At 32.7% G+C, this 13,041-nt stretch overlaps 2 protein-coding genes across 2 annotated transcripts in view; one reads left to right on the forward strand and one right to left on the reverse strand.

Annotated features, from left to right (window-relative positions):
* The window catches only part of LOC115982796 (disease resistance-like protein DSC2), a 59,137-nt gene that overhangs the window by 9,959 nt on the left and 36,137 nt on the right, over positions 1-13,041 (forward strand). The window lies entirely within an intron of this gene.
* LOC115981256 (pentatricopeptide repeat-containing protein At2g02980, chloroplastic-like) lies at positions 2,591-3,472 on the reverse strand. Its single transcript, XM_031103415.1, has 2 exons — positions 2,918-3,472; positions 2,591-2,809 (listed from the first exon to the last, which is right to left on the reverse strand). Exons 1-2 carry the CDS (start codon positions 3,470-3,472, stop codon positions 2,591-2,593), a joined length of 774 nt encoding a protein of 257 aa, XP_030959275.1.

Consider the following 13,041-nt stretch of genomic DNA (forward strand, 5'->3'; position numbering starts at 1 on the left):
TGTCTTGATTTGGTCTTCAATGACCTGGAAAGTGAAATATGCTTTCTAACAAAAAGACACTCAGTTTGCTTACCCCAAACAACTCACCATACTTCATAGAGTACACCAATTTCATTCAAACAAGTGAAATTTGATTTCTTCATTTGTCCCACCCGATTATGTTGCAACTTCTCTAAGCTATTAGCCACATGGATTGGAACAATTAAAACAGATAGAAACTAGGTGGGAAGGCTCAACAAAGTGCTCAAAAGAAGCATGAGCCTTCCATCATTAGACAAATAAATTCTTCCATCGGCCTAACATTCTTCTCTCTCGTGCTATAGTGTTTGATTCTCACTTTATTCAATCCAACAAAATCTCACCAAATAAAATTCCTTTAACAAACATTCATATATGAACTTGGTGTATTATAATATTACTTTTCTTCTAATTATGGTGGGGGATTCAAATCTAAGACCCTATTCAAAAAAATAAATAAATCAAATAATTTTATTGAGTTAGACTATTAGCTTCTTTACTTTTCTTTTACCAAAGCTTCGAATATTATAACCCTAATTATTAAAGTCATTGCAAACCCAATTTCCCCCAAACTCAGTTCTCTTCTCTCCATCCACAAAGAGATGTACCATAAATGATAAATTGGACTCATTGTGGCATTCACACTAGACTGAACATGAACACAATGTTTGTTAAGTTGTGGGCTATCACATTTCAAGGGCAATTTTAAAAAGAATAATCTTTGACTGTAAGAATATTCCATCTCAATATTATTGGTTGATGTCCCCAGCAAGCTATACTGTAATACTTCCTCAGCATCTCTCATGACCAAATGATCCACATTGTGAGTATCTGTTCTGTGTTATTCTTACTCTCTTTATTTTTCCTGCTATTGGTATTGGAAATTTTCTATATATTTCATGTTCTTATTTATATTGGTGGTGTTGGAGTTGTTTAATTTGGTTTAAATGCAATATTCTGTATTGGGTCAGCTCGAGTGTGGGATAATTTAGAGTGCTTAAATGGTAAATACTTGGTAACTATTTATGTAATTTCTGTTTTCTTTTACTGGGTTTAAGATATACTGGTGTGATGATTTGAAGTGTTGTGTAATTTTGTGGAGCTTAATTATTGTTTAGGTACTGGTTTTCAATGAATTTGGAATTGAAAGTCGAAGAATTATTCATTGTTTAGGTTGTACTACAAGTTGAAGATTTAGGTTATAGTGGCATTTGTTATTTGCTCCCTCAAAGTGTTTTTAATAATGCCTAAACCAAACTTTCCATCACTTAGGAAGTACAAGGTAAAAAAAATATTATAGAAAACTTTCCATCCTTACTGAAAGTTATTTTGTATCTTAACTTCAATGTGAATCCACCAATGATGTCTTAACTGGAAATTGCGTCCCAAGCATTGTTTATGTTATATAGAAAACTGGTATAGGTTTATCATACTTTAGTATTGAATCTACCTTTTTATCTCATTGTTGGTCTCTCTCTCTCTCTCTCTCTCTCTCTCAAGTTCTTCACATTTTGCCCTACTCCGTTGAGGTTAATAGAATCATGTTTCCTTAGTGAAAGTTATTTTGTATCCAAACTTCTATCTGAATCCATGAATGATAGATATCTTAACTAGAAACTGTGCCCAAGTGTTGTTTATGTGAGATAGCAAACTGAGAGAACCAAGAAACAATCCAACATATTTTTTCTTTTTCTTAAATCATTGATTGTGTTCTAATGCTTAGGCAGATTAAAATTTGATTGTACATACCCCGTGTAATGCAATTTAGAAGGATAAGTATTAAATAAACTTTACAAACTAAACAACAAAAGGTATGGAAAATAATAAACATACCATTATGCACTGTAATTGCAATAGAAATACAAATTTGCTATAATCATTACCATTACATGGGTATGGGTTGCATTTGATTTGGGCTTCACTAAAATTTTTTTAGATAAGCTTTGGCTTCAAGGAAGAAATTTCCTATTAAAATAGTAGTCCTATTGGTAAGTGGTTTGCTTATATTCCTTTTGGAGATTAATATATACTTTATGGGGATGTTTAGATTTTCTTAGGAATTTTGATTCATGGGGACTGCTTTTGTTAAGGCGGCGATGTTGTTACTGAAAGAGGAAAAGGTTGTTTATAAGAAGTCTAAATATGAGATAAAGAAAGGGTATTTCTTCCCCATTGTTAGGAAGTTAAAATATGCAAAATATTGATAACCTGAATTGCTTGTTACGTACCAAACACAACGATTGATAATCTAAATTGCTTCTTACTTCCTAGAAATGCCAAAAGCAACTGTTGTTGCACCTGAACTTGGGACCTCTCTGCCTTGAATTGTTTAAAACTTTGTATCTCTGAATTAATTTAGTAATAATTTTATACATTTTTTTAATCCAACTTGGCTTCTTAAGATAGGTTTTTCATCTATCCTTTGTTCGCCAATATGGAAATATCTGCTTCCTTCTAATGGTCAAGCTTTCAGTAACTACTTCTTTGCACTATCAATGTTAAAGTTGTTCTCTATATACAGGTGCTGAAGGTATTATTGTGGCAGCTGCTTCTAAAGATAGCACCCGATAGGCTATAGACGAAGGTAATTGGAAAAGGCCAATAAGCTGTAACTAGTGGTCTTCATTTCTTCAAACAATGATATGGCTTTGGAACCATGCCCATGAGTTGCATATTCCATAACCATGGCTGACCAAGCCTGTGTATCTCTTACAGACACGTTCGCAAACTGCATCATGCCATAATCCAAGCTTCCACACTTTGCATACATATCTATAAGAGCAGTTTTGACCTTTACATATTTATCAAAACCATGTATCTTCACATACTCATGTATCCACCTCCCTAAGTCTAATGCTCCTTACAAAGCACAAGATGAAAGTATGCTAAGCAGTGTTACATCAGTAGGCTTGAGATCACTCGCTTGCAATTCGCGAAACAATGACAACGCCTCATTGGGCCGACTACTTCGAGCATATCCTGTGATTATTGCATTATAATAAACAACACAAGGCTCAGCTATCTTATCAAAGACACGAGCTGCGTTCACATCATTGCACTCGGTATACATATTTATCAATGTGGGACATACATATATGTTATGGTTGAGACCAAGTTTGGTAGCAAGGCAATGCAATTGTTTAACTTCTTGCAATGCCTTAGAGCTTGCACATGCCTTGAGAAGAGAAGGGAAGGAATAGTCATCAGGGACAATGCCAGAGCATAGTGTATCAGAAAATAGCAAAATGGCCTGAAGAGGGGCATTGGAGCGGGAGTATCCACAGGCCAGGGAGTTGAAGACCACAATGTCTGGTTGGAGAATTTGGTCGAACAGTTGGTGGGCATGGTCCATAAAGGTAGCAGAAGGATGGAAAGCACAGCAACTGATGAGCTTGGTGAGGACAGTGATGTCATTTTGGAGGTGGGTAACCACGTACATGGCAATCACGTCCATGTAATTGTTGCTTACTGGACCTGGTTGTGACTACAGGGACCTTAATTTACAAAACCAACAGGGTCATTGGTCATCTTCTTATTCTTATTATAATGATTTGATCGTTACAATAATAGGAGGTGGAATTTGAATAATAATTATCTTGATAAAGGAGAAAATGTGATATTACTTAAATACAAAACTCTTGGCGATAAAACTTTCCTTTTAAATCTAATTTGAAATGAATATCATAATCTCCAATATAACTCTGCGCTACTGCTAAAGCTTTATATCGATTCAAAGAGTACGATTGTGCATTTAAATTTTAAATTTTAAAAAAATTACATCGGTGACCAAAACTACAATCAACCAAGGGTGCTAATTCACACAATTGGTTTAATTGAGGTGTTTATTATATCTTTCTTTAAATTTTAGGATGAAAATTATAGATTAAGGATTGTTAGTAATTAGCCAAAAGTCTTATAACTTAATTGATACATTTTCATGCACAAAATATTTGGAGGTCGAACGGAGAAAGGATTCACTAAATGAAATAGACTACATTACAAACGATAGTCTCTAACTTTGATAAATTTTTAATTCAATTCTTCACGTGTAATTTTTTCTTTCATTTTAATGCTTGAACTTTAATTATTTTTCTAGGAAAATACTAAGAACACAATTTTTGCCACAATAAATTCTATAGCAGATTTTCTATACACACACGCATGCATAAATACAACTCATACACTCTTAAAGATTGAACCCATAATGATCATTGGCAAAATTGTATGCTTTTCTCAAAAATAGGGGAAGGAGATATCATTTGGTCTAAAGACCATTAGAAAGATCCTATGCAGATTCACAAAATTAGGTTTTATGTTAACTGCAATATCATATTAACAAAGGATATAAATAAATATATATATATATATATATATATATATATCAACCAAAAGAACAATTAGCATAAAATTTCTAAAAGATCCCATGAGTACTGCTCTTCGAGCCTCTTTATGGATTTTAAAAATTAAAAACAAAAGGTGCACCTTAAATGTATATAAATAAAAATGACACTTTAAAGAGTGAAGCGCGTTCAAAGAAAAGAAAAACAAAAATCCAATCCTCTTTAATGGAAACCTTTAGTGTATACTAGTTTTGGATCCTGAATACCTAACAAAGTAGAAGTCCAAGAATGACATGCAAAATAAAACGAAGTGATTAATTGATATCCAATTATCCATGATTGCCCACATTTACAAATTCAACCGAGGATTGGCACAAAGACAACTTAAGGTTAGTTGGCATCATGTAGATTTAGTATAAAAGAAATGTCACCAAAATGGGGATAGGCAATTAGATAAAGGGCAAGTAAGTAAGGGAAAGGACATTGACGGGGGCTTTATACTTTTGATAATAAATAACTAGTCTTGTAAAAAAAAAAAATACATTAATTGATTAATTGCAATATTCTTTAAAATATAGAAGGAAATATATAAGACGAATTGCACGTATCTACTAGAGAATAATTTGAAAACTTTCAATCCCATAATGTTTTCTTCGTAATTCTCCTCTTCCAAAGAAAGAGAATTCTAAAAAGTGAAAGTCTAATTAATTATTATGAGGATCATTAATTGTTTCTTTTTCTTATATTTAATAGGGCATTGTAAGAGAGTTGCTCATGCTTGGGCAAAGACATTACAAGATAAGGACAAAGGAGGACTCCCAGGTTTGACTTGAGGATTGTCCTCCTTTTATTCTATCCCTTTTATAATCTAATTTCCATCCTCAAATCTCAATAAATTGACTATTGTTTATTATACTTTTTTTAAAAAAAAAATTCATTTTGTAACTAATGAAACAGTCTCAAAGGATTTCTTTTTTTTTTTTTTTTGAGAAGTAATCTCAACGAAGTTTGCAACCCTTAAGAAAAAAAAATAGTTTGTAAGTGCACAAGATTAGTTTATGTAGTTAATTAATTTATAACATAGAATTTTTTTACTGTTACTTATTAAAGTAATTTTATTTTAAAATATTTTAAAAAATTAATTTTATTTTGGTTTATTTCATAAACTGATGTCATTTTGTGATGTGATGTGGTGTTTAGAATTAATATTTAAATCCAAATATTTTGTATCTTGGGCCTTTTTGGTAAGAGGATTTAAATGTAATTTTTTATTTTATTTTGGAAACTATAAAATGGTGAGTTTCACACTTGAATCTATTGTTTACCTCATACTTTTTAAATACTGTTTTCATAAAATTATTTCCTATTTTCCCGATTGAAAATTGGATATTGAAAATAGCAAAGAAGATGTTTTCAAGATACAAAAAATGTTATTAATGGTATAGCTGGTAATAAATTGAAAATAATTAACCCCAAATATTTGTCCAAACTCTTCTATCTTTTAAATTAAGAAGTTTACATTTATCACAAATTTGAATTTTGTCATTATATAAAAATAAAAATAAAAATTTAAAATGTACATTAGTTTTATTCTCACATTTCAATTTTGAAACTTATCGTTATCCCAAAAAAAAAGTAATCTACACATTACTTTCTATAGAATAATTTTTTTTTTTTTTTTTTAAATCTCAAAGCAAAAATGGTCTCCCAAACATTACTTTTTTCAATATTTTGAAAATTGTTCTTAAATGTAGGAGCCAAACACATATAATGTAAAAATTATTATATGAAAATTAGTTTCACATTCAATTTTTTTAAAAATTATTTTCATACTTTTTGTAAAACAAAAACAAAATTCCTCCTACAAAACAAAGTTACTAAAATTGATTTTCATAAAATGTTTATTTTTTAAGAAAAAGTTACTAAAATTGATTCCATTATAAAAATCAATCGAGAATGTACAACATAATATTGTATTATTAATAAGTTTTTCAATGACATTTATATTTGAATTAATGATAATAATTTTAGAAATTATTTTAAAAAATTATATTGGGATAAGATTCCCTCCCATTAAATCCTTCAATTTCTTCCAATTTTAAGTCATATGCAAGACACTTGACATTTATTTAATTTTGTGTGATTAATAAAAATCGAAAGAAACTTGAATATTTAAATAGGAGGGGTTCTTATTCTTATCACAATCTAAATTAGAATAAATTAGTTTAATTAATTGGAGGAATCCGTTTGGAAATGGGGTTAGGGGTTTTGAACCCAAAACCTCATGGATTTCACGATGTTTTTAGAACCGCTATACCAACTCATTGAGATTTTAATTATTTAGTTTAGATACATGTGTATTAATTTCAATACGAAATCAACAAATAAATTAGTATAAATTTGACTATTTGTCAGTAGGTAGATCATGAGAGCTAATTGAACTTAACAAAAATAAGAAGAAAAAAAAATCAATTAGAATTAGGGGTGTGCATGGGTCGGGTTGGGTCAAGTTAAGGGGATTTTTTGACCCAACCTACAATGGAGGGTTAAAAAAAATTCAATCCAACCCAACCCACATGGGTCAGGTTGAATCCATGGGTTGGGCAATTTTTTTATTACTATTATTATTAAATTGAGCAAAAAAAATATAAATATAAATATATTAAGAAAACCCAAAAATTAGTATCAATGTAACTCCTTAAAGGCAAACAACTCTAATGACTAAACAACAATAGTAATTTACTAGGGTTTGTGTGAACTAATTGGCTTTTATATAGGATAGGAAGAGTTGGTTATTTTTTAAAAATATAATTATTAATTATATAATATATTTTAAATATATATTAAATATATGGGTGGGTCGGGTCGGGTTTAAAATTTTATGACCCGAACCCAATTGAACCGCTATAAAAAAAAAAAAAAAAAATTGTAACCCAACCCGGTGGGTTGTGTTGGGTCAGGTCAGTTTTGGCAGGTTGACGGGTTGGTTGCATACCCCTAATTAGAATTTTAAAGATTTAATTGACCAATAACTATTGATGTAAAACAAATTCATCACTCATTACAACTGATTTTTTATGTAACAATGTAATCATTGGCATAAAATGTATCTATTTATGCTCCCATTAATAATTTACCTTTTACTTTTAGTGGCCACTTCAAGAGCTTTATAGTTACCACCGCACACTCTTGGTGCGGTAGTTAATCTACAAGTATAAATATTTGTAGGGGTGTTAAGGGTAAAGGTCGGGGTTCAAGTCTCCAGGAGGGAGTTTCACACACATATATACTTAAATTAGACTAGAGTAGAAATTTTATCAAAAAAAAAAAAAAAAAGTTTATAGTTTAGTGATCTATTTATTGATTTTTACAAGTTTGTGCTTTAACTGCTTTCAAGCGCTATATAAAGTTTACAAAATATTCCACCCTCGAAATAAAAGGCCCAAAGCCCAAAATAAGAGCATAAAAATGAGTTTTGCGTAAAGAGAAATGATATGTCTACAACATTTTTACAACAAATCCTAAGTGGCATATTGTTATTGGTTGTTATTGTTAAGGCAAAAAAGTAATCTTAATGTTAGTTTCAAATTTGAACCAGTAACAACTAACCACCTGTGATTTGTTGTAAAAATGTTGTAGACGTAGCATCTCTGTGAATTCAATAGATTCTTCATTTGTGAAGTACACCGTGGAGCCATAGAATTTGGGAGGGGGGGGGGGGGGGTTGGTGTGGGGGAACCCACTTTGCTTAAGGTAACTTTTCTCTCTTTTTCCCTGTTTGTTTACCTAGAAAATGAATGAAAAAAATATCATGCTTATGTGGAAGCTTGGCGGTTTATGTCTATATATATATCTTTGATTTCAGAAAGAGCAACAATTTTACCCTAGAAAAAAATTCAAGGAAAATTAAAGGGGAACAAATATAAAACTAGAATTAAAACTGTGAATCATTTGTTATTGAAGAGTCCATCTCTGATTGTAGCATTCTATTTGAATAAATGTGTTCTTATTGTGAATCTTGTAGTTTCAGTAGAATGTGGAATCTTGGGTACAAGGGTACCAATCAAAAATACCTGGGAAGACTACCATAGAATAATACCTCACAAAGATTCAGGCTTTGACTCATTTTTGGGGTTATAATATGTATTTCTTTCAAAGAGAGCATTTATGAGGTATTTTTTGCTGCAGAAGAAGTGTAATAATATGTTTCTTCATTATTCTAGTATGAGTGATATAACGTTCGCTATTCTAGTTTTTTAGCACTACTGTTTCTCATTTTTTTTGGGTACTCTAGTAGTATTATTGTTGCTTCTCTCGATATTTGTTTTGAGTTCAAATATTGCTCTGCTATGCTGTGCTCTCATTTGCTTACATGGTGCAGTCAGTGCTCTTCAAGATCTATACAGGTCCCTGAACAACCCACTAGTGCTAAAGGGATGGAGAGTCATGAACAGGAGTGTCATGTTCTGATTCATCTGTTATACACCTATAATCCACTTAGCTAACCTATTTTTTCTACTAACAACGCCGCATTGCCATAAAAGCCCAAAACCTTACCCTTCTATGGTCTCTACTAATTTTATGCAGTAAAATTCAAGGACAAAACCTCACGGGTGGATTGGAGGCCAGCTTAATAACCTGCATCATTTGAAGCACCTGTAACTGAAACTACCTTGTGTTATATTTAGCCCTTATTGAAATAGTACCTGTACTGTTTATTTAATTCTTTATTCTGGTTTCTTCTCTAGGGATGTCAACTTCAATAACATTCAGGGTGAAACTGTTTAGAAACAGGAAGGGCAACTGTTATTTGTTTATATAGTAACATTCTGGTTTCTTCTTTATTCTATCTTCTTTATAAACTGTCAAATTGGTCTTCTTTCTTGTAGTAGTTCATTTGAATAGTTCATCGCGCAATTTAAGTTTAAGCATGGGCGATTAGAAAACTAGATATGCTATGCCATTTATTGTTTACACAGAAGAGGAATTGGTTTCGATAAGTCTGATGCTGGAAATACCCTCATTATGTCCATTTGATTGTTTTTGTTGTTTTTGAGGATACATGCAAAAATCTGTTGGGTGTAGTTGCTTCCTTTGATCTAGTGAATCAGATTTTCATGTGGTCTTGTAACTTTTCATTTGGTCTTGTAACTTTTCATTTGCTGTTTTGTTGTTATAATTTGAGTGTATTGGAGCACAGCTTTCTTTTGCCTTGTACACTAGAACTAGATTACATTATTATTTTTATCTAATTCAATCAATTTTGTGCTTATGATTAAGCAAGTTTCTCAAAGTATGACTTCTTTGAATCCAAGATATGAATCTTTGTAAGTTTTAAGGAAGAATTCGATGTAGTTAGAGCCATGTAGTCTATCTGTTAGTCAAACTAATTCTCTTACACATTTAAAGTAGAACAATATATAATTATTACATTTTTGCAATCCTGAATTCATGGTGATAATACAGATATAAATATGGATTTTTCATATAACTCCATTGGTTCTTATAGTTTCATTTACTTGAGTGAATTGTGTGATGCACTCACTTTATTGCTTAACATCCAAAAGCCTTTTTTACGTTCTTGTGAAGTTGATCTTGGGGATGTCTCGTGACAACTAATATATGCATTGTTGTACATTTGGCTGATACAGGGTTCAATATCATAAACTTTTTCTATTTACATCTTTGCCTGATGTGATGGGTTCCAATTAGTAGAATGGATACTTTTTATTTAAAATTTTAATGTCTTTTGAAGGATGTGCAATTTTTGTAGTTGAAACTAGGGATGTTATCATGACAAAAGTTGCAGTTGACTGATAGAGTTTTATATTAGCATTAACTCAAAAATTGAAGCTGATTTTTACTTCATTACTATGTATATCAGAAATTTTGATCTCCTTTGTCCAAAAAAAAGAAAAAAAACAAATGTCTTTTGGCACCATTTATGAATTACCTAGCTTGAGTTTCTGAATCAACCTTAGGCTTGTGGTATTTAAAATTTTAAATTCCTTTTGTTGAATCTAGTCATTTTCTTTTGTTGCATCTGTATTTGTAAATCAACTCTCCCCACTACCATAATTTGAACTCCTTCAATATCATACTCATTTGGGAAATGGGAAAAACTGTGTAGATACATGTCCATTTTCTACTAGCTTTTACATTTAGGCTGCGTTTGTTTTGCCTGAAAATGGTTTTAGGAAATTATTTTACACCCTTGTAGGTGTTTGGTACCTATGGAAAATACTGTCAAACGGAAAATACGGTACACATTGACTGGAAAATAAGACCCTTTGGCTGTAAAATCGTTTACACTCTTATTTTACCTTCAATGAATTTTTGGAAAACACACCCAAAGAGAGAGAGTGAGAGAGAGCTCAAGAACACTCCACCTGAAGTGATTCCCAAACACATCCTCGCTAGTCAGATTGCCGTCCTCGTCCTCTCCACTCGAACTCACATACCCGAAGACAGAGAGAGAGCTAGAAGGGAAAGTGAAGAAGACAACCCAACCTTCATCGGTTTGATTGCGCCGCAGGTTCATGCCTTAGCCTCATTGGACCGTCATCATCTTCGCCACAGATCTACATCGCCGGTCAAGGAAGCTTTCTCTTCTCTCTTCCTCCCTCTTTCCCTCTGACCAACCAAAGCCGAGAAGCTATCAAACCCACCCACAATCTCTAATCTACAAACCAATCTTGTCGTCATCGCCTCCTTCAGACCCACCCACCGATCTCGCCATTATCAGACCCATGTCACCGATCTACCCTTTTTCTCTCTACCCATGTCAAGCAAACCACCGCAAGATGAGCGACCCACCATAACCCAGTCACCTTCGCCGCACGATCTTGCCTCTGCCGCCTCTAGATAGAACCAAACACAGCCTTAGCTTTTAGTTTTTCTTGTTTAAGTACAGCCTTTTCATTTACCTTAAATTTTTTTTCCTTCCTTTTTCAAAGCATAAATATACTTTGGTCCACTTTCCAGCAAAAAGCCAAATAAGCTTATAAATGTTGACAAACGAATTACACTCCGCCTTCATCTAAACCATCTGGGGTATATTCATTTTTAATATAATGTTTCCAGTGAATATAGTCGGAGCTCCCTTGTCAAGGGAATGCTCTATAATCTGTGTCATAACCAACTCCAGTAAGGTCCTGTATTATCAGGCAGTCTTGCTATGAGTCCCCCTGAACCAAGGGAGATAAATCTTCCCATCATGGGCATGTTTGCATGTATCCAAGATCAAAGGGAAATGTTTGAATATCTTCCTACTGTTTCATTCAAGGTCGGAGTGTCAAAATATGCTCTTTTTATTATTGGTCTATTTTGTGAGTTGGACAGCCTTAATGGTAAAAAGACACTCAAAAATCTAGTTGCCATTCTTTATTATTGCTTCCACTGATTTGTAGGTTTCTCAATAGCTGTTCTTTGGTGCACTTTGCAACTTATATTGATCCTGATTGCTTGCTTAAACATCTCTTTCGCCAGGAACATTCAAGATAATTCTTTCAGTGGCACTTTACCAAAGCATTGGCCAATCTACTAGATTATTAGCCTCATTATTATATTCACCGTATAAACATGAACCTCATCTTGCCAAAAGTGTAAATATAAGCACACTAAAACTATATACACTAGCATTCTCAGTTAAATAGCCCATACGTGCATATTCTGGCGTTGTGTACCCAAGTTTTCCACGAATATGAAAAACTTGTACATGCCATTGACCTTCGGGAATTGACATGGAGAGTGAGAAATAAATCAGTTTGGCAACATTGTTCTTGTCCAATATAATGTTACCTTGCTGAATATATATGTATGGATAACAGGCCTGAAAATGCAGTATAGAGATATGCAATTGCATTAGCTATGCCCATTGCAATCCTTAATTTGCATTTCAATGGTAATGGCTTAGAGTTAAGTCCCTTAGTTGATGGGAAACAAATACAGTTGGAGAGAATGATGTGCCTTACAAATTCATACACTAGAATCGGATTTTTGGTCTCTAAGCAACATCGTAAGAGTTTTAGAACATTTTGGTGGACACTCATTAATTTGTGATCCAATGACAATGTCTTTGAACGTCTCTCCAAGTATAGCCCATGATCTTTTGCCATACTTTTTAACTGAAAATATGTGATCTTCAAAAGAACCCTTGTAAAAGTGAAAACCATCTGCATCCAAAAAATTTGAAGTGCGTCACAGTTGTATGTTGCTCTTCTGAGCTCTTCAGTAGAGAAGAAGACATGAATAAGATTTCTTTCTCCATTGCAAAAGGCAATTAACTCCTCTAATAACATTCTTCCATTCTTCATAAATGGTGTCTCTGTCTCCTCTATGGCTTCCCTCTTCATTTCAAACATGAAATCATCTTCTTCATCAAATCCTTATAGGTTAAATATTGGAATATTAATATACACGCAGGATATGATAAGATAAGACATGAAGAAGCTGTAATCAGGCTTTACATAAAGATATTTGGAGAACACTAACCAATCTTTGCTTATAGATCAATTGGCACGCACAATTTAGAGTTTGAAACTAGTAGTACTCTTCCACCATGTAAATCATGAATTGTAAGTATTTGAAACAAATTATCTATCTAAGTACATGATAAGAAATCAAAAGGCTTTTATTGATGACCCAGGTTGGCTATTCTTATCACTAATGATTCGCATATCAT

This window comes from Quercus lobata, chromosome 3 (assembly GCF_001633185.2).
Source record: "Quercus lobata isolate SW786 chromosome 3, ValleyOak3.0 Primary Assembly, whole genome shotgun sequence".
NCBI lineage: Eukaryota > Viridiplantae > Streptophyta > Magnoliopsida > Fagales > Fagaceae > Quercus > Quercus lobata.